The sequence below is a fragment of the Oryctolagus cuniculus genome, chromosome 8 (genome assembly GCF_964237555.1).
Source record: "Oryctolagus cuniculus chromosome 8, mOryCun1.1, whole genome shotgun sequence".
NCBI classification, from domain to species: domain Eukaryota; kingdom Metazoa; phylum Chordata; class Mammalia; order Lagomorpha; family Leporidae; genus Oryctolagus; species Oryctolagus cuniculus.
This window is the reverse complement of record NC_091439.1, coordinates 23851578-23874994: the sequence shown is the minus strand read 5'-3', so window position 1 is coordinate 23874994 and position 23417 is coordinate 23851578. Positions and strand designations below refer to the sequence as shown.

General features: G+C 45.0%; 1 protein-coding gene and 1 long non-coding RNA gene across 2 annotated transcripts in view; one reads left to right on the top strand and one right to left on the bottom strand.

The window, feature by feature from the left end:
* Positions 1-3557: 3557 nt before the first annotated feature.
* Positions 3558-23417, bottom strand: part of RNF150 (ring finger protein 150) — a 313307-nt gene continuing 293447 nt past the window's right edge. Inside the window, exon 7 of the mRNA XM_051819466.2 lies at positions 3558-10957. Within this exon, the coding sequence (XP_051675426.2) occupies positions 10839-10957 (119 nt within the window). The 3' untranslated portion in view covers positions 3558-10838. The remainder of the gene's footprint in view (positions 10958-23417) is intronic.
* Positions 14849-22457, top strand: LOC127483153 (uncharacterized). Its single transcript, XR_007909105.2, has 3 exons — positions 14849-15237; positions 18070-18332; positions 22049-22457. It is a non-coding gene; the product is annotated as an uncharacterized lncRNA (long non-coding RNA).

Sequence of the window (23417 nt, the reverse complement as noted above, 5' to 3'; positions counted from 1 at the left end):
GGGAGTGAGAGGACTAAGGCTGGCCTGGTTGGCTTGGCCCGAAGCTCTGGGGAGTTTTAAACGTTGTATGCTCAAAGGGACAAACACACTGGCTCACTTCCCAAAACCAAAGAGCACAGAGTGGATTTTCTAGCTGCGGCACAGCTCGTATTTTCCCTAGAAAATTTTCAGTGTGCCATGTCGCTGCACCGTGAATCCTGGCACATGGGTGACCGTCACAGTGCCGTGCCCGGGGACCTGCCCCAGGTTTGCATCACTGAAGCTTTCCCTAACCGACCAGCAGCAGGGGAAAGAGAGGCCAAGGCCTGTGCAGGGTGCCAGACAGACAGACTGCAAACCATGTCTAGCAGTGATTTTCTTTTTTGCCTATAAGTGGGTTCCACACAAGTGGTTTCATTCAGTGCTGAAAAAACACAACTTTTGAAAAAGAGAGTTTGATCATCAGTCTGCTTCAGGAACAAGCTGAGTTACACAAAGTTACATGGACTTCCTGAAAGTCTCTAGAAGCCAGTGTGTGTTGTATGAAGACTTTTCTCAACCTCATTGACCTTGGGACTCTGTACTTAATTCATTCCTCCCTCCCTTCTTTCTTTCCTTCCTTCCACCCCTCCTTCCCTTTATTCTTTAAATTAAATTAATTAACTCTTTATTTAAATTTCATTTGAAAGGCAGAGAGACAAAGCAAGAGAGAGAGGCAGATAAAAGGAGATCTTCCACTTGCTGGTTCACTCTTCCCAACCAGGAGCCCAGAACTCGATCCAGGTCTCCCATGTGGGTGGCAGGGACCAGAGCCATCGTCTGTTGCCTCCCAGAGTTTGCATCAGCAAGAAGCTGTACTGGAAGCAGAGGAGTTAGAAATCAAACCAGGCACACTGACATGGGACGGGAGCGTCCCTAAACCACTGTTCCAAACACCTGCCCTTTGCTCTAATTTCTAAAGTGTCCCAGAATGTGTCCCACATACCACATTTCCCAGTTGGGGAACTCCTGTTCCGGGGGGAAAGATTTTACTTCATGCCCCCAGTGTCAGCATCATTGCTGACAATAGATATCTGGGCAGATAAAACTTGTAATAGTGGGGGGGATAAACTTTAAAAAAAAAGATTTATTAATCTGCAAGGCAATGTGACGGAGACAGAGAGAGATCTTTTATCAGCCGTTCACTCTCCAGATGGCTGTAACAGCCAGGTCTGGGCAAAGCAGCAGCCAGGAACTGGGAACTCCATCCGGGTTTCTCAAGTGGGTGGCAAGGACCCAAGCATGTGGGCCATCCTCTGCTGTCTACAGAAGCACGGTAGCAAGGGGCTGGATTGGAAGCGGAGCAATGGGGAATGGAAGCAGCACTGGGAATGGGATACGGTTGTCCCAAGCTGCAGCTTGGGACACCGTATGGCTTGGGACACGGCTGGCCTTGAGGACAGTTTAAAGTGCCTACTGCGGCATAATTTCAATTGTTCCCAAGAATCCCCTTAGAATATCTTCCATCCTACAAATTAGGCACAAGACTGGCCCCAGTGGAGCCGCCAGAGCACTCATGATTGACGCAGTCCACTCAGCTGCTCCGGGAGGTCACAGCGCTCCAACCCACGGCAACTGTTGCCAACGGATTCTGTGGGATGGCAGCTCCTGGGGAGGAGGAAGTGTCCAGCCACTGGCGGATCTGACCTCAGCATATCCAGCCCTGCCTGCTCCTCCAGGCGTCAAATCAGGAATCTTGGATGGGCTGGACACAGGGAGCCAAGCCACACCTGGGAGCCTGCCAGCTCCCCACAGGTGACAGAGGCAGCCTTGCCTGTCCCCTCCCATACCCCTCCGCCCCAACCCACACGCCCAGGCTTCCTTTGTGTGCCCTTGCTCATCTTAAGGAATTTCTGTTCAAAATCCCCCAGGCAGAGGGCCTGGCTGCCCCCAGACTGTACTTGCTCTACATCTGCTTGGGGCAGCGCCCGGGAAGGGTGCTGTCTTTGCACATGGCAACAGCCACCTTAAGCTAATAGGGCCGTGGGTCCTTTGCAGCTTTGCCCAAACTCTTCTCAGTTCCCTGGGAAGAGCAGTGCTAACAGGAGGTCTGGGGCCTGGCCCTTGACTTAGCTGAAAGAAACCAGGCGCTTATTCTCCTTGGTCTTTCATCATACTAGCGATGTCATGGTATACATTGACGTTTTGAAATCCACGGAGCCACCTGGGGAACTCAGCGATGGGCGAGACAGCAGGAGGGGCACGGATGACGCAGACACAAGCATCTGGTTCCATTTTATTAAAAAACAAAACCAAACAAAAATGTTGCAGTGAAATTTCCCGGAGTTCACAATCCTTGTTTTAAAACCTTTATGGTTGCAATATATTTTTAACCAGTACGTGAGAACACAATTGCACTTATTTACATAATATTCCTCTATATAACAAAAGTAGTCGTGTGGTATGATTGTTTGAAGCTACCATCATTAGTGCCATCACTAGCCTAGTGTGAGACACATTGTTTCTACTCTCCAAGCACACAGAGAATCAAAGAAAGCAAAATAAAACTAGCAGAAGACAAACTCCTTCAAAGGTAATTTTTAATTTCAAATTTCTTTGTATTTCAAGAGAGATATAAAGTGCTTTCAAAGGAGAAGGGTAGGTGCCTGAGGTGAGAAGAAGGAGAAAGATTTACACAGTAAAAACAAACAATGATATTACCTTAACTAATCATCTAAATATGCACGTGACTTTATACAGAAAATGGTATTTTAGTAAAATGGCTATGTCATCCACCGTAAAATGGCTATGTCATCCACCGCCACGCTATTTCAGCCATGAAGAACTAGAACCAAAGTCCATGTCCAAAACTCATGCAAATGCCATCAGGAGTAACATTTTATGGTTTGGGGGGCAGATGGCAAATCAACCAAGGAAGCTCAGTGTCATGATGTGCATTCGGGAAGACGGAGAGGGCTGAGATGGGACCATCACACCTGGGACCTTGCAGGAAAGCTCAGGCTACCCACGACATCGCTCACTGCGCGATCACAGTCTGCGATGCATGTGAGGGAGGAAAGAGAGCTGGTGGATTTTTCCTCCTGCTAGTAGGGGGACGCTAGAGATCGACTGGTGATGTCTTGCCTGATTAGTTCATACCTGTAAATTCACTCTTAGTAGGATTTTTCTCTTCCAGTGGTCAAAGGATAAAAATCAACTGGATTTTTTTTTCCTTCACATTTTACAAGTGGTAATTGCTGGTTATGGTCTTTAGTCTACAAAACTGGGTGTCACTTCAACACTGCTTAGGAGGCTCCCCTGGAAGCTAGAATATTCCTTTTCCCAGATCAGAAACATTTTAAGGAACAATACTTGTTTATTTTTCAGGAAATGGATGGAATGTAAGTTTTCACAAATACAAAATTACTTCAAGTTTTCTAAATATAAGTGACATCCCACTATAAAAATAACAGCCCCTCCCTCCCACCCATACATCTCTTTCTAATTATAAAATGGTACAACCATTTCAGGTTACTATTGTGAAAGCTAGAAGTAAATATATTATGTACATGTACAAAATACATCAGTATTTCACACCATTTACAGTCATGTGAAAGAAGTCCTTTTATTGATCTTCCTTTGCAATGCCATGAGAATAAAGTTACGTTACAGAACAAGCAGGCCCTTGCTCATAACTGCACACACTTCCCAGCCCAAGGCAGCTTCTTTTCAAACAGAGCAACACTGGGACACTTTGAGAAAGGGCTGCTAGCAGTGGAACCCCTGTGAGGACTCCTGCAGCTTCTCAGAGCTGGTGACATTCTTTCCTCTTTTGATAAACGGAGACCCAATTCTCAACTACTGAGAAAAGCGTACAATGAAAATCAAGTAACCAAGTGGTGGAGAACAGGGTGACCCAAGTCAAAATAATTTGCTGAAAGACTAGCGGCGACGAATCCAGCAGAGGGCGCTGTGCCCTTTGCAATTACATCCGCCACCCAGTTAGGTACCATGGATGCCTGCACAGTCATAGGGAAAAGTCCGTGTGTGAGTCCAACTGCTCTACTTGTAGAAGTACAGGCAACAGTTTGGTATTCAAAGGAGCAGAATATACTCTAATTAGCTAGCGCTTATTATACTTGTACACAAAAATTCTTTGGCTGAAGTCTTCACATTCTCAAAGAGAACAATAATCTGAGTTCAGTGAAGCGCAGGATTTGTCTAAAACTTCCAGCAGAAAGGCGGCTCAACACTAGACCCTAAAGATGGTGTGGGACTAAGGCCACGGCTCTTTTTTGTTGGATTTCTGGGTATGTTCAGGTCAACTGGAAGCTCCCTTAGCTTCCATTCAACCACACAACACACCTTCACTTTTATTATGACATTGGGGGAAAACTCGCCCGGTGGAAGAAACACACGCCGATCAGTCTTTGGTTTATGTAGCACGCGTGGCCCCCACATAATCCCTGCTTCTCCAAGCCTTTCCCCTCAGTCAGGATGACCAGATCAGACATTCTGCCAAGCAATGACTACTCGGGCAACCCAGCTCGAGGCACCTTCTCAATGCATTTTCTCCCTTTCTGCGCTTAGACCTGTAGACCTCTCGAGAGAGGTATATTCTCGCCTTACCACTATCATCAACAACCATTTTTCGACAGTGAATGGCTCTGTTGTAAGTGCAAACACCAGCTACAGCTTAGGATTAGAGGCTGTCTCTGATCGCTGATTCCCAGAAGCTTCCCTCGATAGGAAACACTTGAGGTGGTAATGAACAATGCGCCAGTCTCAGCAGGTTCTTGCGGAGCAAGCAGGCTTGGCCATGAAAGGGCTTGAGAGTTACAGGCCCACACCCGGGGTCTGGGATGAACAGCTCAGGTGGAAGAGTGTGGCTATTATTTCTGGAGTTTTCCAATGACTGTTGCTGTACAGGGTCTGGGCTTGTGAGGTGAGGATGAGGCATTCATACCTGTTTCTCAAAACACAAGTTTCAGGCAAGCCACACCTTCTTTTCAATCATGAGTGTTTTGGTTCATGAATACTTAACCTCTTAAAGAGCTCCTCTGCCCCAAATACCCAGTACTCCCAGGTCACCCCTAACCCATGCCATGAGCACGTCTGCGTCATGTTTTGTTGACCACAGCAGCTCTCCAGCCCCACTTTCCCCCTTGCTTCCTGATTCCTGCAGGGTAGCGACCCCATCACCTCCTAACTTCTATCAGCAAATGTGCTCAGCAGTGCTGGCCACGCCACAGCCTGGAGGAGGGGCTTCTGCACACACAACACTGCATGGCAGGCAGGGGGCGAGTGTTCCCTTCCTCAGGAAAACAGTCTCTTCGTGCCTCTCTGTCAGTCTCCAGGAGTGAGTGGTCCTCGGATCACTTACTAAAAGCAGGCTGTCGTGCTAAGATGTGAAGATGCGCGGGTGGACACCAGAAACGGTTTTCTACGAAATCCTAACCCTGCAGGCATGTGGAGAAGTAGGAAGACTACAAATGCTGGAGACAGAAGATGCTAGATCCACACAGCATGCCAGAAGATACCGCGCATTGCTTGCCTAAGGAGACCATTCTGGTGTTGAAGCTGGAACACAAGGCAACATCTATTGGAGGTCTGAGATCAAATTCTCAATATGGGAAGTGAAAATGAGGTTGACTCTATGAGGAAGCGACTTAGCTTGCCTTTATAATAAACTGGTTTTCCTCATCAGAAGGGAAAATATAGACATGCCCACACAGGAAAAGAAGACAAATGCTAACAAGAGTAAGGGTAGCAACAACCTCAGAGCTGCATTTGCTTTTTAAATCCTGAAGGTTATTTTAAAGTTCCTCAGGAGAAGACCAAGAAAGAAGAAAAGGAGGAGGAGAATATAGGAAAGGAATTTGAAAGTGAAGGAATATAAAAATGCTGCAGGAAATGAACTCACTGGCCCTCATGCCACAGAACATGACTTTCAAGAAGAGTTTTGAATCAATGAGGCTTCTTTGTTTTCAGTCAAGGTGATGCATTCAGTAGATAACTGAATGCCTTTGAGTTTTTAGGCTTTGTAAGAATCACCATCTAAAAGCTGCTCATAATGAAGGAAGAAGCAGAGGTCAGATGGCATCCTTTGTTTTTGGTTCTGAAGGCATGGCAGCCACAGGGCTGTCCCAGCAGTAACTGACAGAATGGTCACCGGGAACCGGCAGTCCTGATACAGCCAAAGCCACCCTGATGAGTGTCCAGGACATTTCACCAGGACAAGAGAAATGCGGAGAAACAAAACAACAAACCCAACAAGCAGAAAACCCCAGATGAACAAAAACTTCCTTGGACAGAGATTTGCCCTGACTGCTACTGTGTGGCCTCCAAACAGGTAGATGCCTTTGCCCCTCTGACTGCCTGACTCCCATCTTGCTGAGTCAACATCCCAGGTCTGGCTGGTGCAGCGGCTCACTTGGCTAATCCTCCGCCTGTGGCGCCGGCACCCCAGGTTCTAGTCCTGGTTGGGGTGCCGGATTCTGTCCCGGTTGCTCCTCTTCCAGTCCAGCTCTCTGCTGTGGCCCGGGAGTGCAGTGGGGATGCAGTGGGACCAAGTGCTTGGTCCCTGCACCTGCATGGGAGACCAGGAGGAAGCACCTGGCTCCTAGCTTCAGATCAGTGAAGCACACCGGCTGCAACACACTGGAGGGTGAACCAACGGAAGGAAGACCTTTCTCTCTGTCTCTCTCTCACTAACTCTGCCTGTCAAAAAAAAAAAAAAAAAATCCCAGGGTTGATCAAACCCTGAAGAGTAAATTAAGACTCAGATGCTGTATTCACGGTCAGGGCGCAGCCCTTCCAAAGAGGTGAATCACACCAGGGGGAGCAATTCCTAGAGGTGACCCGAAATGATTCAAATGCTCCTTTGCTGCCCTATAGCCTGTGGGATGGGGAGTAGAGACTGAGTAGAAAGCAGACTGTTGGAGTGGCCATCCTTCAAATAGATGGTCACAAGACCCAAAGATTCTTTTGTAATAAGGCCACATAAAATATTGTATTTGGAGTCAAATGTAACTTTTCACTCTATCTTCCAAAATCTGTTGAGTTTTAGCTGAGGCCCTGGTGTTGGGGAAGACCTTCTCTGCCCACCGGGAAGCAGAAGACCCAGGGCCCAGGCGAAAGCAGCCACCTGCAGCCTGGAATTCTCGTGGGCTCCTAAGGGCCATGCATCGGTCTAAGGGTGTATGAGATGTGAGGGGTATGATTTTATTTTAGCACCAAATGAACAGGTTTGTGGGACTTTCTAAAAAAAACCAGCTGTTCAGAGAGTAGCAACAAATGATAATGGACATCACTGGTGCATGACAAAGTCCAAGCAGAAATTTCAACATAAACTGGTCTCTGGGCCCTGCCATTAGGCGACTTGGGTGGTGTCTCCTTCTCCCTGCAGGTAATCGTGGTTTTAACTTGATCTTTTGTTAAGGGGCAAGGAATTCTGTGAGAATGTCAGAGGAGCTGTGCAACCAGAAGCCGCATACCACACACGGCTACATGTGCTTGAGATGTGGCTAGTCCAAGCTGAGATGCACCACGAGCGGAAGAAACACAACAGATTTAGAAGGCTCATTAAAGAAAAAAAAAAGAATGGGAAATATTTCATCACTACTTTTTTTTTACACAAATTGTATGTTGAAACAATAATAAACAATAATATAAAGTTAAATCGAATGCACTATTAAATCATTTTTACCTGTGTCTTTTCACTCTTTACAATGTGGCTAGTGAGATGTGTGTTGTGCATTCTATTTCTGGTGAGTAGTGATGGTCTACACTTTTGCTGCAGAAAACTGCACATCTACAAAAACAGAGTTTGCATTGACTTCTGAGGATTCACACACCCTTTGACACCCCCCTGTGGACCACTGAGTCCCCAGGTCAGAATCTTTTCTCTGGGGTAGTTGGTGAGCAAGGCTGTGGAGAAGGGCTGCTTCCCTATTCTTTTTTATTTTTTTAACTACAAAGCCATAGGGAACCTTCCCAGCAACAGACCTTCGGCAAGTGGGGAGTCTCCTAGGCTTGGGTGTTTGCAGCTGGACTGACCTGGGGTCAGATGCACAGGCCAAAAACGGGTCTCAAGGACTCCTCATTGCTGACACAGGACCCCATAGGTGAGGATGTGGCCAAGGCCTCCATGTGCAATCAACCCCTGGCTTAGCTGGCCCTTGGCTGGAAGAGCAAGCACTCATTAGTCAGACGACTCTAGAATCCAAGGACTGGAGGTCATACCAACATTTGTGGCAAAGCTGACTGAATGAGGAGTAGGTGGTATAGGCCTAAGCTGACTAAGATAAAACAAAACACTTTGAGGGGCCAGCACTGTGGTATAGTAGGTTAAGCCTTTGCCTGTGGCGTTGGCATCCCATATGAGTGCTGGTTCAAGTCCTGGCTGCTCCATTTCTGATCCAGCTCCCTGTTAATGGCCTGGGAAAGCAGTGGAAGATGGCCCAAGTGCTTGGGCTCCTGCTTGGGAGACCCTGAAGAAGCTCCTGGCTCCTGGCTTCAGATCAGCCCAGCTCTGGCCGTTGCAGCCATTTGGGGAGTGAACCAGCGGATGGAGGATCTCTGTCTCTCTCTCTGTCTGTAACTCTGCCTTGCAAGCAAATAAATAAATCTTAAAAAAAAAGAAACCCCTTTGAGAACTTGGCTTAGAGGGTTGCAAATGCTGTGACTATCAGCATTCGTAAAACAAGGCAAACAAACCAACTCCTATTTGGGCTTAAAACGTCAATTATTTAGATCTTAATTCTGAGCAACAGAGGAGTGCCCAGTCTCAGAGCCTGTTCTCATCTGTTCCTTGTCGAGTAACTTGACCTCCCCAAGCTAGGAAGCCTGCTTGCTGCATGGCACAGCTGTTGTGCAAGGAAAATCCCCAGGCAGAAGGCTCACCAATGATCTTAAGCCAGAAGCAGCTCTGGGAAGCATCTTGTTGACTCCTCACTGTGCAGGTGGAGGTGCAGAGGCTTTTCAAGGAAGGGCCTGGCTCATCCAGGACTCCTGCCTCCGGGTTCAGAGCTTTCCATTCTTTGCTGCTTTTTTTTTTCTTTGCCACACATAGAAACTTCAGCACAGGAAGTGTTGGACTTCTGGAGAGAAGTGGCCTTGCTAGAGGTGGCCACTGGCTTTCCTGCCTTACTGCCTACTTACAAACCACCAGGAGGAAGTCACTGAAGGTGTGGAGAAAGGGATGGCTCCTTGCCGTCCATGCCTCGGCAGACAGCCAGGGTTTGCAGCAGAACCAAGCTCTGCGTGTGCATGGGCATCAGTGTGCTGAGGTGGAAAAGCCCTCATCAAATATGTGAATACAGTGTGGTGAGAACAGCTCTCTCTTGTAGTTGATCCAGGCAGCTGCTGGCCTTTACCAGCTACCTAGAGATGGTAAGGTGAGCCATCGCATTGTCCAGAGACACTCGTCACCACCTGAGTCATCTCTGTGCCCGCGAGTCTGAATGTATTACAAAATTGCCCGCTGAAAAAATAGCACATTTCTGTCATAGTTACAAAAACAGAATACAAAACATAAATGGTTTAAAAATACCAGTGGGTTTCAGGAGTCATTTGTCACATCTTTTCCTGCCCCACTCCTACTTTGTCTCTCTGTCTCTCTCAGTTAGGATAAACCTGGTTTAGTAAAGTCCCATGCTGTACTTTTTGGTTCAAATGATTGATTCACTCACTCCATGCATCACTAGGTATCTGCACCCTCTTCCGGAGCCAGAGGAAGCCATCAGCTCCAGACTCAGCTGAATTCTTCCACATGATCTGCTGAGGTGCCACAGCACTGTGTGGGAATTAAGGTAAAAATTGAAGTGCTCCTGCACCCACTACTTTGTTTGCCCCTGGGCTCGAACATGATTGCATCTCATCTAACGTCTCCATGCCCTGCACAACCCTTTTACAGAGGCAACGGAAACTGGTAAAGCCCTGGGGACACCAGAGCTATAGGCATTTTGCTTTCTATGGGAGGAACATGGGACATCTGGTTTTCAAAGGAGACTTTTAGTCTAAGATAGGAGCCCCACCCTCCAAAGACTGATTTTTAATATCTTGGAGGGGACTTCTGAATTCAAACTGCAGCCAAAGACCTAAAGACCCAGAAGGACTGAGAGCTCCCTTCTCATGTCATGCGGGCCCTTAGCAGAACATGGCAAGGAGAAGCCAGTGCGATGTGGCATGAAACAGTGATGGGTGACCTCAGTGGGTTTGGAGCTTAGTGTTGGGGTCTCTGGCAGCTAGGATCTTCAAGACCCTCTTACAGGAATTTAGATTCTTAACTAAAGCTGTCCTTAGGCTGTTTCGGGGTGCTGAGGCACTTCTCAAAGCCATGCGCACGTCATGCTGAAAGGTCAACACCACACATCTCAGACAAGGACACACACAGATCCTAGCAGGAGCTGGTGCTTCTCAACAGAACTCCACACAAAGGTGGAGCGAATCAAAGGGAAAAGGCAGGAGCAGACGGACACCACACACAGTCTTCAAAAAGAAATTGCCAGAGAAATCAAACACCATGTACTCCTAACACAAGGATGATAAGACCCGCAAAAAGCTGGAAGGAAACAAAGAAACCCCAATGGTGTCCTTTCGGTCCGTGTTTCAGGAGCTTCAGAAGTGTTATGTCTACAAGGAAATGAGGGGAAGTCAGCCTTCAAGTTCCAAGCTGCCCAGGCTGTGGACCGTCGGAGAGATGGAGACACGCAGCCTGGTCACCGCGACTTTGGATATTGCTTCTCATTACCATCCTTGAAGGAAGAGCCCTGGGGTTGCCAAGGTGCTTGGAGGTGTGTGTTCTTGATGTAAGTCTCGGGCACTCCTCTGTGCCCTCCGCTTGGGCCCTTCTCTCTGCGTCCTCCACGATTGCCATTTCAAGATTTCACCTCTTCACAGTCTTGGTCGGTGGAAAGTTCTACATCGGACAGTCCAACCTCCATGGCCATGATCAATGAGATGTCAGAGTCACTGCTGATAGCCGGCTCCTGCTCACCTGTGAGGAGAAAGCAACGTTCAGTGAACACTGAGCCATGCCTTTGACTTCTGGCATTTCAGTAACATTTCCTCTAAGACCATTTCTTTTAAAAACTCTAATTAAAGCCTCATCTTTTTTTTTTTTAAAGATTGATTTTATTTATTTGAAAGGCAGAGTAAGAGTGAGAGTGAGAGTGAGAGTGAGAGAGAGAGAGAGAGAGAGAGAGAGAGAGAGAGAATATGGCCACAATGACTGGGGCTGGGCCAGGCTGAGCCAGGAGCCTGAATTCCATCCAGGTCTCTCACGTGGGTGGCAGGGACCCAAGCACTTGGGCTGTCATCTGCTGCTGTCACAGGTGCATTAGCAAAGAGATGGATTGCAAGTGGAGCAGCCAGGACTCAAACTAGTGCTCCCATGGGTAATAGCATCACAGGTGGCAGCTTAACCCACTGTGCCCCCAACAGCCATCCCTAAAGTCTGATCTTACACTGTAGCCCCAAATGAACTCTAAATGGATCAGAAAGTGAAGCGTAGGCAAAAGAAACTAAAAAAAGCTACAGGCAAACATATCATCTAAATAAGAAAATACATATTTAATATATCTAAGTGTGGCAAGAAATTTTATATGGAAAAACAATTGAGCATTTACAGAAGAAAAGATTAATAAATGTGCTTAAAATAATAAATTTAAGATGCTAAGATATGTAAAGTAAAATTAAAAGGCATATATAAAACTGAGGGCTTTCTAAAAACTTCACAAAAGATTATATTCTTTTTTTAAGTTTTATTTATTTATTTGAAAGAGTTACACAGAGAGAGAGAGAAGGAGAGGCAGCGAGAGAGAGGTCTTCCATCTGCTGGATCACTCCCCAATTGGCCACAACGGCCAGAGCTGTGCCGATTTGAAGCCAGGAGCCAGGAGCTTCTTCAGGGTCTCCCATGTGAGTACAGGGGCCCAAGGACTTGGGCCATCTTCTACTGCTTTCGCAGGCCATAGCAGAGAGCTGGATCAGAAGTAGAGTAGCTGAGACGCAAACCGGTGCCATATGGGATGCTGGCACTGCAGGTGGCGGCTTTACTCACTACGCAACAGCGCCGGCTCCAGGACTGTATCCTTAACCTATAGAAAGGTTTTATTTATTTACTTTAAAGGAAGTTTATTCCTACAGCGACTCAGGTCTAATCTCAGCTTTTTTTTTATTTATTTGAAATTTAGAGTTAACAGACAGTGAGAAAGGTCTTCTGTTCACTGGTTCACTCCCCAAATGGCTGCAACAGTCGGAGCTGCGCCGATCTGAAGCCAGGAGCCAGGAGCTTCTTCCTGGTCTCCACATGGGTTCAGGGGCCCAAGGACTTGGGCCATTTTTCCACTGCTTTCCAAGGCCATAGCAGAGAGCTGGATTGGAAGAGGAGCAGCTGGGACTAGAACCAGCGCCCATGTGGGATGAGGATTAACCAACTGCATCACAGCGCTGGTCCCTCAGCTTTTTATCTTTTTTTTTTTTTTTAAAGATTTATTTATTTATTTGAAAGATAAGCATTAGAGGAGGGGAGGGAGAGAATGAGAGAGAGGGTGGGGGAGATCTTCCATCCAATCACTGATTCACTTTCCAAATGGCCACAAGAGCTAGTGCTGGGCCAGGTTGAAGCCAGGAACCTGGAACTTCATCCAGGTCTCCCACACTGGGGCAAAAGCCCAAGTACTTGGACCATCTCTTGCAGCCTTCTCTGGTGCATTAGCAGGGAGATATATTAGAAGTGGAGCAGCCAAGATCTGAACTGGCACTCCAAAATGGGATGATGATGTCATAAGCAGAGGCTTAACCCATTGTGCCGCTGTGCCACAGTGTTGCCACCTCTCCCCTCCCTCTGCCTCCATCCTGCCCCAGTGCCTATAACACTCAGGGCTTGGCCTGGAATTTGGGAGCCAGGAATACAATCCAGTCTCCCGTGTGGACGATGGGGCCCAGTCTGAGCGTTCATCTGCTGGCTCCTATGGTCTGCATTGGCAGGAAGCTGGAATTGGGAGCTGCAGCTGGAAATCAAACTCAGATGCTCTGATATGGAACAAGGGAATCTCAACTGGTGTCTCAACTGCTAGGCCAAACTACTGCTGAGACAGTTTTAAATAAATATTAAAAACAGTCCAATAGGAATTTAAATTGGTGATATTGTACAATTCACAGAGTAATATAAGTGGCCAATAAACGACCAATAAATGAGATTTTCTTTTTCTGCTTATATGATCGTCAGTCTTTTACAAATATATTACAATTAAGGGCTCACTGAGCTAGGTGTATTGCTAGATTACATGCAGAAGTGGAAAATTTTCACATTTCCAGAATGTATTGTTGAGAAACAATCAGTGAGGCATATTCAATAAAGCATGGTTTACAGTAGCAAAATATTGCAAGTACTTAAAGCCTAACAGTAGAGCATACTCAGAGTAAATCAACTTATTTTTAAAGGATAATATTCTGGTTATAGTCATAAAAATGAATTTTCCAAAGAATTTATAGTTACATGAGAAAATGCTTAACAGTACTTTCAATATAATGATCTTAAGTGGAAACAGAAGTAGTCAAAGCTTCACAGGCAATGGGGTTGATGGAGAAAGTTAGCTGGAAGCAACGAAACGAAAGATGCCAACAAGAGTAGTGTCCAGTTTTGGCATTTATATATTCATTCGATTTAAAAAAGAATTCACAGGGTAGGTGTTTGTTCAATAGCTAAGCCATGAGTTAGGATGCTCATATCCTACCAAATCAGCGTCCCTGGGGCCTGAGTCCTCGCTGTGCTGCTGGTGCCAGCTTTCTTCTGACGTGGAACTTGAGAGGCAGCAGGGACGGCTCCAGTGCTCGGGTCCCAGCCACCCCGTGGGAGACCTGGATAGAATTCCCGGCTCCTGGCTCCTGCCTGAGCCCACAGCAGATGAAGACTCTGGCTGTCTTCCTCTCAAACTTTTTAAAAAACTTTTATTTAATAAATATAAATTTACAAAGTACAGCTTTTGGATTATAGTGCCCCCCCCCATAACTTCCCTCCCACCCGCAACCTTCCCATCTCCTGCTCCCTCTCCCATTCCATTCACATCAAGATTCATTTTCAATTCTCTTTATATACAGAAGATCAGTTTAGTATATACTAAGTAAAGATTTCAACAGTTTGCACCCACACAACAACACTAAGTGTAAAGTACTGTTTGAGTACTAGTTATAGCATTAATTCACAATGTACAACACACTAAGGACAGAGATCCTACCTGGGGAGTAAGTGCACAGTGACTCCTGTTGTTGACTTAACAATTGACACTCTTGTTTATGGCATCAGTAATCACCCTAGGCTCTTGTCATGAGCTGCCAAGGCTATGGAAGCCAAGTTCGCCAACTTTGATCTTATTTAGACAAGGTCAAGCCAAAGTGGAAGTTCTCTCCTCCCTTCAGAGAAAGGTATCTCCTTTGATGACCCATTCTTTCTACTGGGATCTCACTCGCGGAGATCTTTCATTTAGTTTTTTTTTTTTTTTTTTTTTTTTTTTTTTGCTAGAGTGTCTTGGCTTTCCATGCCTGAAATACTCTCATGGGCTTTTCAGCCAGATCCAAATGCCTTAAGGGCTGATTCTGAGGCCAGAGTGCTATTTAGGATATCTGCCATTCTATGAGTCTGCTGTGTATCCCACTTCCCATGTTGGATTGTTCTCTCCTTTTTAATTCTATCAGTTAGTATTAGCAGACACTAGTCTTGTTTATGTGATCCCTTTTACTCTTAATCCTATCATTATGATCAATTGTGAACTGAAACTGATCACTTTGACTAGTGAGATGGCATTGGCACATGCCACCTCTCAAATAAACTTTTAAAAATTCAGTTTTACTCTCAAATATTTGGCAATGAAAATATGAGGGTGCTTCAAAAATTCATGGAAAAGTGGTGCAATTTTTTTCCAACACATAGTTTTTTCAGAATATGTATTTTTCATGAATGTTTTGAACATCTCTTGTATGTACAGATTTCAATATTTTTTGTCCTAAAATAAACTGATCTTTTAGTTTCAGCTTCCATAAGTACTTTCTGAAGTACTTGTATATCATTCAGTCATTACAGATGTAGTCATTGAGTTCCCGTTGTGAGTCTATGCTAAGGATTGTGCTAGATGTCAGGCACCTTAGGTGAGTGTGATACATTTCCTGTCTTCAAAGTTCTAGCTGTCTTGCAGACAGGCAGACGACTAACCAGGCAGTTTCAACACAATGGCACAAGCACTCTGATGGAGGAAGCACCAAGCATTGTAGAAGCAGGTGAGAGGGTTTTGTGACCATATGCTGGGTCAAAGGCAGCTTCCCATGGGGTGCAATGTCTAAGCTAAGTGCTAAAGGATCATTTATATTTTAGCTGCATGAATAAGGAATAATATTTTAGGCACTGGTAATAGCAGGTACAGATGGCTGGAGGACATCAGAGGGTATTTAGCTATTCTGGAATGTACAGTCAAGTGAGGGCCTCAGGACAGGTGAGGCCGGCTCACTGCACTGCTCAACGACTGTCTTAAACCCCAAAGGTCTTGTATGTTCTAGCACTCTGCAGAAGAAGCATGCAATTAAGAGACCCACAAAAATGTCTAAGTACTAAAGAATGATGGTCATTGTAATACTTTTGCTCTGATAAGTGCAGATACACTTTTTTCATGTTAAAACAGAAGAATCACTATATTCCTAGAGATGTATTCCTTAAATAAAACATTTCTTTTGGGGGAAAAAGAATTAAAAACACAGTTAAGGAAAATACATGCATTTTATAAAGGACAGTTGATTCATAAGATATTTTAAAGGGGGGCCAGGGCTGTGGTATAGTAGGTTAAACATCTTTCTGGGTGCCAGCATCCCATATGGGCACTGGTTCGAGTCCCTTCATCCAATGATTCACTCCCCAAACAGCCGCAATGATGTGGGCTGGGACAGACCAAAGTCAGGAGCCTAGAACTCCATCTGGGTCTCCCATGTGGGTGGAAGGGGCCCATGTACGTGGGCCATCTCCTGCTGCCTTTCCAGGTGCATTAGCAGGGAGCTGGATGGACTCAAGTTGACCCTCAAGTTAGGGATGCTGGCACTGCAAGCAGTGGCTTAGCCAACTGTGCCACAAGGCCAGACCCCTCTCTATTAAAAAACTGTTGATTTATTTTTATCAACTTGAAAGGAAAAGTGACAGTGAAGGAAATCTTTCATCTGTTGGTTCACTCCCTAAATCCCCACAACAACCAGGGATGGGCCAAGCTGAAGCCAGGTGGCATGAGCTCCATTGCAGTCTTCCACATTAGTGGCAAGTGCCAAGCACTTGAGCCATCATCTGCTGCCTCCCCGGATGCATTATCAGAAAGCTGAATTGGAAGCAGAGGTGCTGGGACTTGAACTGGCACTCCCATTTGGGATACGGGTGACCCAAGTGGGCATCCTAACCAGCTGTGTCACAGTGCTTGCTCCTATAATCTCCTATCTTTATTTTTTGTGTGTACACAGCCTTTCAATTAATCCTCTTCTCTAGAGCAAATGTGGCCTTGAAGCTCTGAACTTGGGGGAAGTTTCTCAATGCAAGTGGGGCATGGCTTTCAACTGGGGCGTGGCTGTTCTGCATTTGTTTTCTCAGGAGGTTGTGGCTTCCTGCTGCGCACGCCTCCACTCTGGGGTCCAAGAACAGCAGTCTGTGGACCTGACAGGAAGCAGGAAGCAGCTGGCACAGCCACACGCAGGTGCTTGCTTCTCAGCTCTGCTAAGGTACCCCTCTGCCCTCTGCCACACACACACAGTTTCTCAGCTGCCACATTTTGTCATTGTTTCTTTCATTCCCCTGTCCTTGCTGATCAAGTCTTAAGCACCCCACTACTGCGGGTTTTGTGAGATTTCAGGAAGGACAGGGAGTCATGTGTCATGCGTAATGTGTGTTTGATCTACTCTTTTCACTCAGTGTTCTCTGTAAGTACCACATTTCTTTTTAAGAGAGAGAGGGAAAGATTTGTTTCTTTGAAAGGCAGAGTTAGAGACAAGAAAAGGAGTGTAAGCATCACTTTTTTTTTTTTAAAGCATCACTTTTATAAGAACAAAATATATGAATATCCATGGGTTAAGCATCCCAACATCTACGCAAATATTCCCAAATACCAAAAATCTCCGAACTCCAACATCGGGGGCAGGCATCTGGCACAGTGATTGAGATGCTGCTTGGGGCGCTCACATCCCACACTGGAGTGCTGGGGTTCAAGTGCCCTCTCTGCCTGTGTTTCCAGTTCCTGTTGATGCATACCTTGGGAGGCAGTGGCGATGGCTGAAGTCCTGTGGTCCCTGGCATCCACATGCATTCAGTTCTAAGCTCCTGGCTTCTGCCTGCCCGAACCCTGGGTTTTGAGGGCAATGGAGGAGTGCACCAGTAGATGGGGAAATCTCTCTTTGTCTCCTTGCTTTTCAAATGAATACCTAAATAAACATTACAAAAGCAAACCCCTCCAAAATCTCAAGCATTTCTAGTTGTTATCATTTTGGGTATTACACGTTACTTTGTATAAGTCACTTTTCTCCTTTATGGCTAACATGTGTCAATCAAACAAGAATTTGGACTGGAAGTAAGTGAGCCCTTTCTGGGTGCTGCTTATATAGCTATGTGCTGATGCCCACCCAGCACCACGCCTCACCCATGCCGAGTGCTCAGTAAATAACTACGTAATCTAACATCACCACTGAGAAGGAAAGTTTTCCCTGCTATAATCCTTGACATTATTTTTATTTAAAATGTTTTTTTTTTTTTTAATTAACACAAGACCTGCTTGTTCTGTTTAATTCAAGTATGCACTAGTGGGAGAATTCACTACTTAGAGGTAAAACGGAAGTTGAGATTTTACTCCTGGAGATGAAAAACGAGAGTTTAATTTCCATTTCTTTTCCTTCCCTTTTTTTTTCTCCTTGTGGGGGGCTTACACCTCTATTTTTTTTCCATGTGTTTTTTTTTTTTTTAATTTCATTTAAGTTACACAAGTTTCATATATTTCATATATACAGATTCAGGAACATATTAATTTCTTTTCTTTTTCTTCTCCTTCTTCCTTTCCCACCAACTCTCATCTCTGTCTTTCTCTCTCACAAAAGCCTATTAACTGGGCTCACAGGAAGTCACACGTTTTGGTTCACAATTCAACTGGAAGTCATTCAAGAGCCCATCCCAGAGTGGTTCTGTGACACTCCTAGGGAAGCAGTAAAAGAAGGAAGCGCAGGAGCTGAGTCAGTTGCAGCCGCACAGAGACAGAGCTCAGGGCTACCTCCTGGGCCCCAGCTGACCTCACTCCTGGCTTTGCAGCCGCTGACCTCAGCAGATTTCAAGGATTCCTTCTCATCTTGGTGCTTTCTAAATGGTAATGTATGAACTGGAGGAAAAAGGGGCCGGGGGACTATGTAACTATGAGTTGCTGAATTCATGGTGCTATTTTGGAAATTAAGGCTGTCCAGCATGGCTCATGGCAGAAGTGAATTTAAATCAATACAAAAAGAGGTTTGTAAAAATAGTTCAATTTTTATGATGTAACATTGCACCAACCTCCTCATCTAATCATTTTCCACTGAAAAACTTCTTTTAGAAATTATTTAAAGAGGTTTCAAATTATTCTTTAGGATGTTCTACTTTGTTAATTGAACTTTAAATTTCTGTATTCTTTATTTTGAAAGACAGCGCGAGAAAGAGAGAGAGTGTATGTGTGTGTGAGAGAGAGGCAGAGACAGAGCTCTTCCATTCAGTGATTGACTCCTCAAATGACAGCAATAGCTGAAGCTGGGACCATCTGAAGCCCAGAACCCAGAACTCCATTCAGATCTCCTATATTGGTGGACTGGTGACAGGTACCCAGCGACCCAAGTCCTAGGGTGGCCACCTGTTGCCTTCCAGGATGTGTGACAGCAGGAAGCTGTCATCAGAAGCTGAGCTGGACTCTGGCCTCAGAATCAGCCCTTAAGGCATTTGGATCTGGCTAAAAGCCCATGAGAGTATTTCAGGCATGGAAAGCCAAGACACTGTGGCAAAACAAACAAACAAACTAAAAAACCTAAATGAAAGATCTCTGTGAGTGAGATCCCAGTAGAAAGAACGGGCCATCAAAGAAGGAGGTACCTTTCTCTGAAAGGAGGAGAGAACTTCCACTTTGACTATGACTTTATCTAAATAAGATCAAAGTTGGCGAACTCAAGAGGCTTCCATAGCCTAGGCAACTCATGACAAGAGCCTAGGGTGATTACTGATGCCATAAACAAGAGTGTCAATTTGTTAAGTCAACAATAGGAGTCACTGTGCATTTACTCCCCATGTAGGATCTCTGTCCTTAATGTGTTGTACTATGTGAATTAATGCTATAATTAGTACTCAAACAGTACTTTACACTTTGTGTTTTTGTGTGGGTGCAAACTGTTGAAATCTTTATTTAAGATGTACTAATTTGATCTTCTGTATATAAAGAGAATTGAAAATGAATTTTGATGTGAGTGGAAGGGGAGAGGGAGCGGGAGATGGGAGGGTTGCAGGTGGGAGGGAAGTTATTGGGGGAGGAGCCACTGTAATCCAAAAGCTGTACTTTGGAAATTTATATTTATTAAATGAAAGTTAAAAAAAAAACAAAACAAAACAAAAAAGCTGAGCTGGGACTAGAACCCAGACACTTTGATATGGGGTTTTAAAAAAACAGGGTTTTATCTTTTTTTTTTTTTTTCAGGATTGTATCTTTTAATCAAAGTCAGTATTTTACTTTGAGGCCACAATTATATGAGTACAACCTTGTCACTAAAACATTTAGAAGGTTCTTCGCACTAACTGAGGAGTGTAAATAGCTATTAACGGCCGGCGCCGCGGCTCACTAGGCTAATCCTCCGCCTAGCGGCGCCGGCACACCGGGTTCTAGTCCCGGTCGGGGCGCTGGATTCTGTCCTGGTTGCCCCTCTTCCAGGCCAGCTCTCTGCTGTGGCCAGGGAGTGCAGTGGAGGATGGCCCAGGTGCTTGGGCCCTGCACCCCATGGGAGACCAGGAAAAGCACCTGGCTCCTGGCTCCTGCCATCGGATCAGCGCGGTGCGCCGGCCGCAGCGCGCCGGCCGCGGCGGCCATTGGAGGGTGAACCAACGGCAAAAGGAAGACCTTTTTCTCTGTCTCTCTCTCTCACTGTCCACTCTGCCTGTCAAAAAAAAAAAAAAAAAAAAGCTATTAACAACATAAATGTTTACTGAATTTTGCTTCCTTGTCTGCAAAAACTAATGTAAAACTAATGCAAAAATAATATTGGCTTTTCTTTAATACTCATAAGAAAGTTTTGATGCAGGCAAATTTTGTTCAACAGATAAAAATACATTATGCAATTGACACACTAGTGTAATACCTGCTTGATATTCCTCTCTTGGTTGTTATGCATTATAAAAGTGTTGAAAGACTGTAAGTAGGGTGTGATCTGAGCCACTCATTATTAAAAAAATAACATTCTTGCTGCTAAGTGAAGAACAGATTGGCAGGACAATTGGTGGAAGGAATCCATGCTTTAGATAAAGGATCTATGAGAAAGAGATGAACTGAACAAGGGGAGCAAGAGACAACAACGAGTGACTCCCCAGCACTCGAGCAATATAGCTGCCATGTACCAAGCCAGAGAAAGTGAAGAGCAGCAGGTGTAGGAGACGGGTCCAGAGTTCACCTGTGCATATGAAATGTCGTGGATACTCGTAGGGTATCCCAGGGAGCCATGGAGGTGGCAGCCAGATACATGTGTCTGGAGTATGTGGGAGATGCCATGACTACCTAAATTTGGGAGGTTCCCCACACCGAAGGTATTTCAACCACGTGACTAAGTGAGATTCTCTAAGAGACAGTAGAGCAAGAAGATAAGGTGGGAGCTCCTAGGAACCCTAACGCAGAGTCAAGGACTCAAACTGATACCCCCCTCCCATTATGTTTTGTTTGGCCTGCACAGTATATGTTTTTAAAACTGAATTAGCTGTCAATGTTTAGAAGTCAGGATACTTTACATACAAATGTATATTTGAAATTTCTCCTGGAACAGGGTGTGGCAATCTATCTGTGATTCTCAGATGGAAATCCTTGGTGGGTGTGGAGTAACTGCTGACCCATTCAGTCTAAGGTGTCCTGGCTCCAGGTGACCGGAGCTACCAGATAATCTGCTTTGTTGATTCACATTTCTTGCCCAATCTGTGTAGACATTTGACTTGAAGTCTTGTAGGAGGAGGGCAGAAGAATGGCAGAGGAGGTTAATTATCAAAAGAAAAGGCTGGAGTGGTGAGTGGAAAACTTGGAAACGTGGCATTGATTAGTTTCCTTCTTAGCTTTAAAAATATACTCATTTTATTTCCTTTAGAGGTGAGATCCATCCTCAAGGAAATGAGATGCAGAGAGCATTACAGAGCTAACTTGGGTGGATCCAAGACTGACCCAAGTCATCTCATGGCCAGTCTTGAAACTCTGTGTTACAGTGTTACAGAGAAAATGAGCAAATAAATAAAAAATATCTACTTCACATGGAGCTTTGAGATCTACTTTGTGGACACACAACTACCACTTTAGTACATCTCCACATTTAATTCTGAGTAAAATCCTTCAGCAGACTATCTGTGGTTAACCAAAAATTCTCAGTGATGAGGTTTATTAATTCCATTTAGTCTGTAAATTATTAATATCTTTGGGTTATCTCACTCCTGTAATACATAGAATGTCATCTAAAGATTCAGAGGCTCCCCTTTGTGAACCAGACATTGCAGCTGTAGTTCTGCTGTGAGTCTGAAAGAATTGTCTATTGACAGTGGGCTGCATGGTCATTCAAGCTCCTTCCAACCCTGAGAAGGGAAGACCTTGAGATCTGCTCTGTGCAGTGTTGGTGCCATGGTTTGAGTGTCCCCTCCAAAACTCATGTGGGAATTTAATTGCCATTTTAAATACAGAGAGGTGAAACTGTTAAGTGATTGGGTGGGTTAGTGGTGTTACTGTGGGGTTGGGTAGGTTCCTATGGCTGGGCTCTTGGTGAGGATGAGTGTGGCCTGATTTTCTGTCTTACACGTGCTCCTTTTCCCTCCCTCCATGGCATGATGCAGCAAGAAGGCCTTACCAGATGCACCTCCCTGATTCCGCATTTCCCAGACTGCAGAACTGTGAGCCAAAGTGACTGCTTTTCTTTATTACCAAGTCTGTGATCCTGTGTAAGTATCTGAAAACAGACCAAGACAGTTGGGCATGCCTGGTTTGTCTCCATCAATTCTGCGGCTCAGGCTTTCTCCATTGTCAATGGTCCTATCTCATTTAAATATTTGTGGAATTAACCAGAATTGAAGTTGTTTTCTGGCCAGATGGAGTGTAAGTTTTGTATTGTAATAGCTGATAACATTAGTGCTTATTGAACACGTAGGACATCCAGGATGTATGCTAAGTGCTTTATATAGAATCTCTAACTTAATATTATTTTTTAAAAGATTTATTTATTTTGAAAGTCTTGAAAGTCAGAGTTACACAGAGAGAGGCAGAGAGAGAGAGAGAGAGAGAGAGAGAGAGAGAGAGAGAGAGACAGGTCTTCCATCTGCTGGTTCACTCCCCAATTGGCTGCAATGGCTGGAGCTGGGCCTATCCAAAGCCAGGAGTCAGGAGCTTCTTCTGGATCTCCCACGTGGGTGTAGGGGCCCAAGGACTTGGGCCATCTTCTACTACTTTCCCAGGCAATAGTAGAGAGCTGGATTGGAAGAGGAGCAGCCAGGACTTGAACAGGCGCACATATGTGATGCCAGCACTGCAGGTGGTAGCTTAACCCACTATGCCACAGCGCCAGCCCTGAACTTAATATTCTTAATTAAACTAATACATGGAAAGTTTTATTCTGTTTTTAGGTGATAGAATCAAAATTCAGAAAGTTAAAAATTCCCCAGGTTACTTTGACAGGAGAAGCTGAAACTAGAATTCAAATTTACCTTTGTCTGAGTCCAGAGTCTATGAATTTGACCATAATCTATACTATACTTGAGATTTTTAATTTAAGGATTAGTAGATTTTCAGGGGGTAGGGGTGGTTTTCAGGGGGGTTTATGCTCTTAAACTTACATAGATACCTTTATGTCTATATTCATGCAGGCATTTTCCTGGTAGCTTTCACTGGATTCTCAGGAAGTCAGAAAAGATTAAGAACCTTTCACTTAAGAGATTTTTGCATCCTTAATGAGTCAGGTAAAGCAACAGGGTGGATTTTATTTATTTTTTAAATATTTACTTTATTATTTAGAAAGTCAGAGTTACAGAGAGAGAGACAGAGGGAGACAGAGAGAGAGAGAGACAAAGAGAGAGAGAGAATTTCATCTTCCGGTTCACTCCCCAGATGGCTGCAATGACCAGTACTGGGTTAGGCTGAAGCCAGGAGTCAGGAGCTTCATCTGGGTCTCCTACATGGGTGGCTGGCAGGGACCCATACAACTTGGGCCCT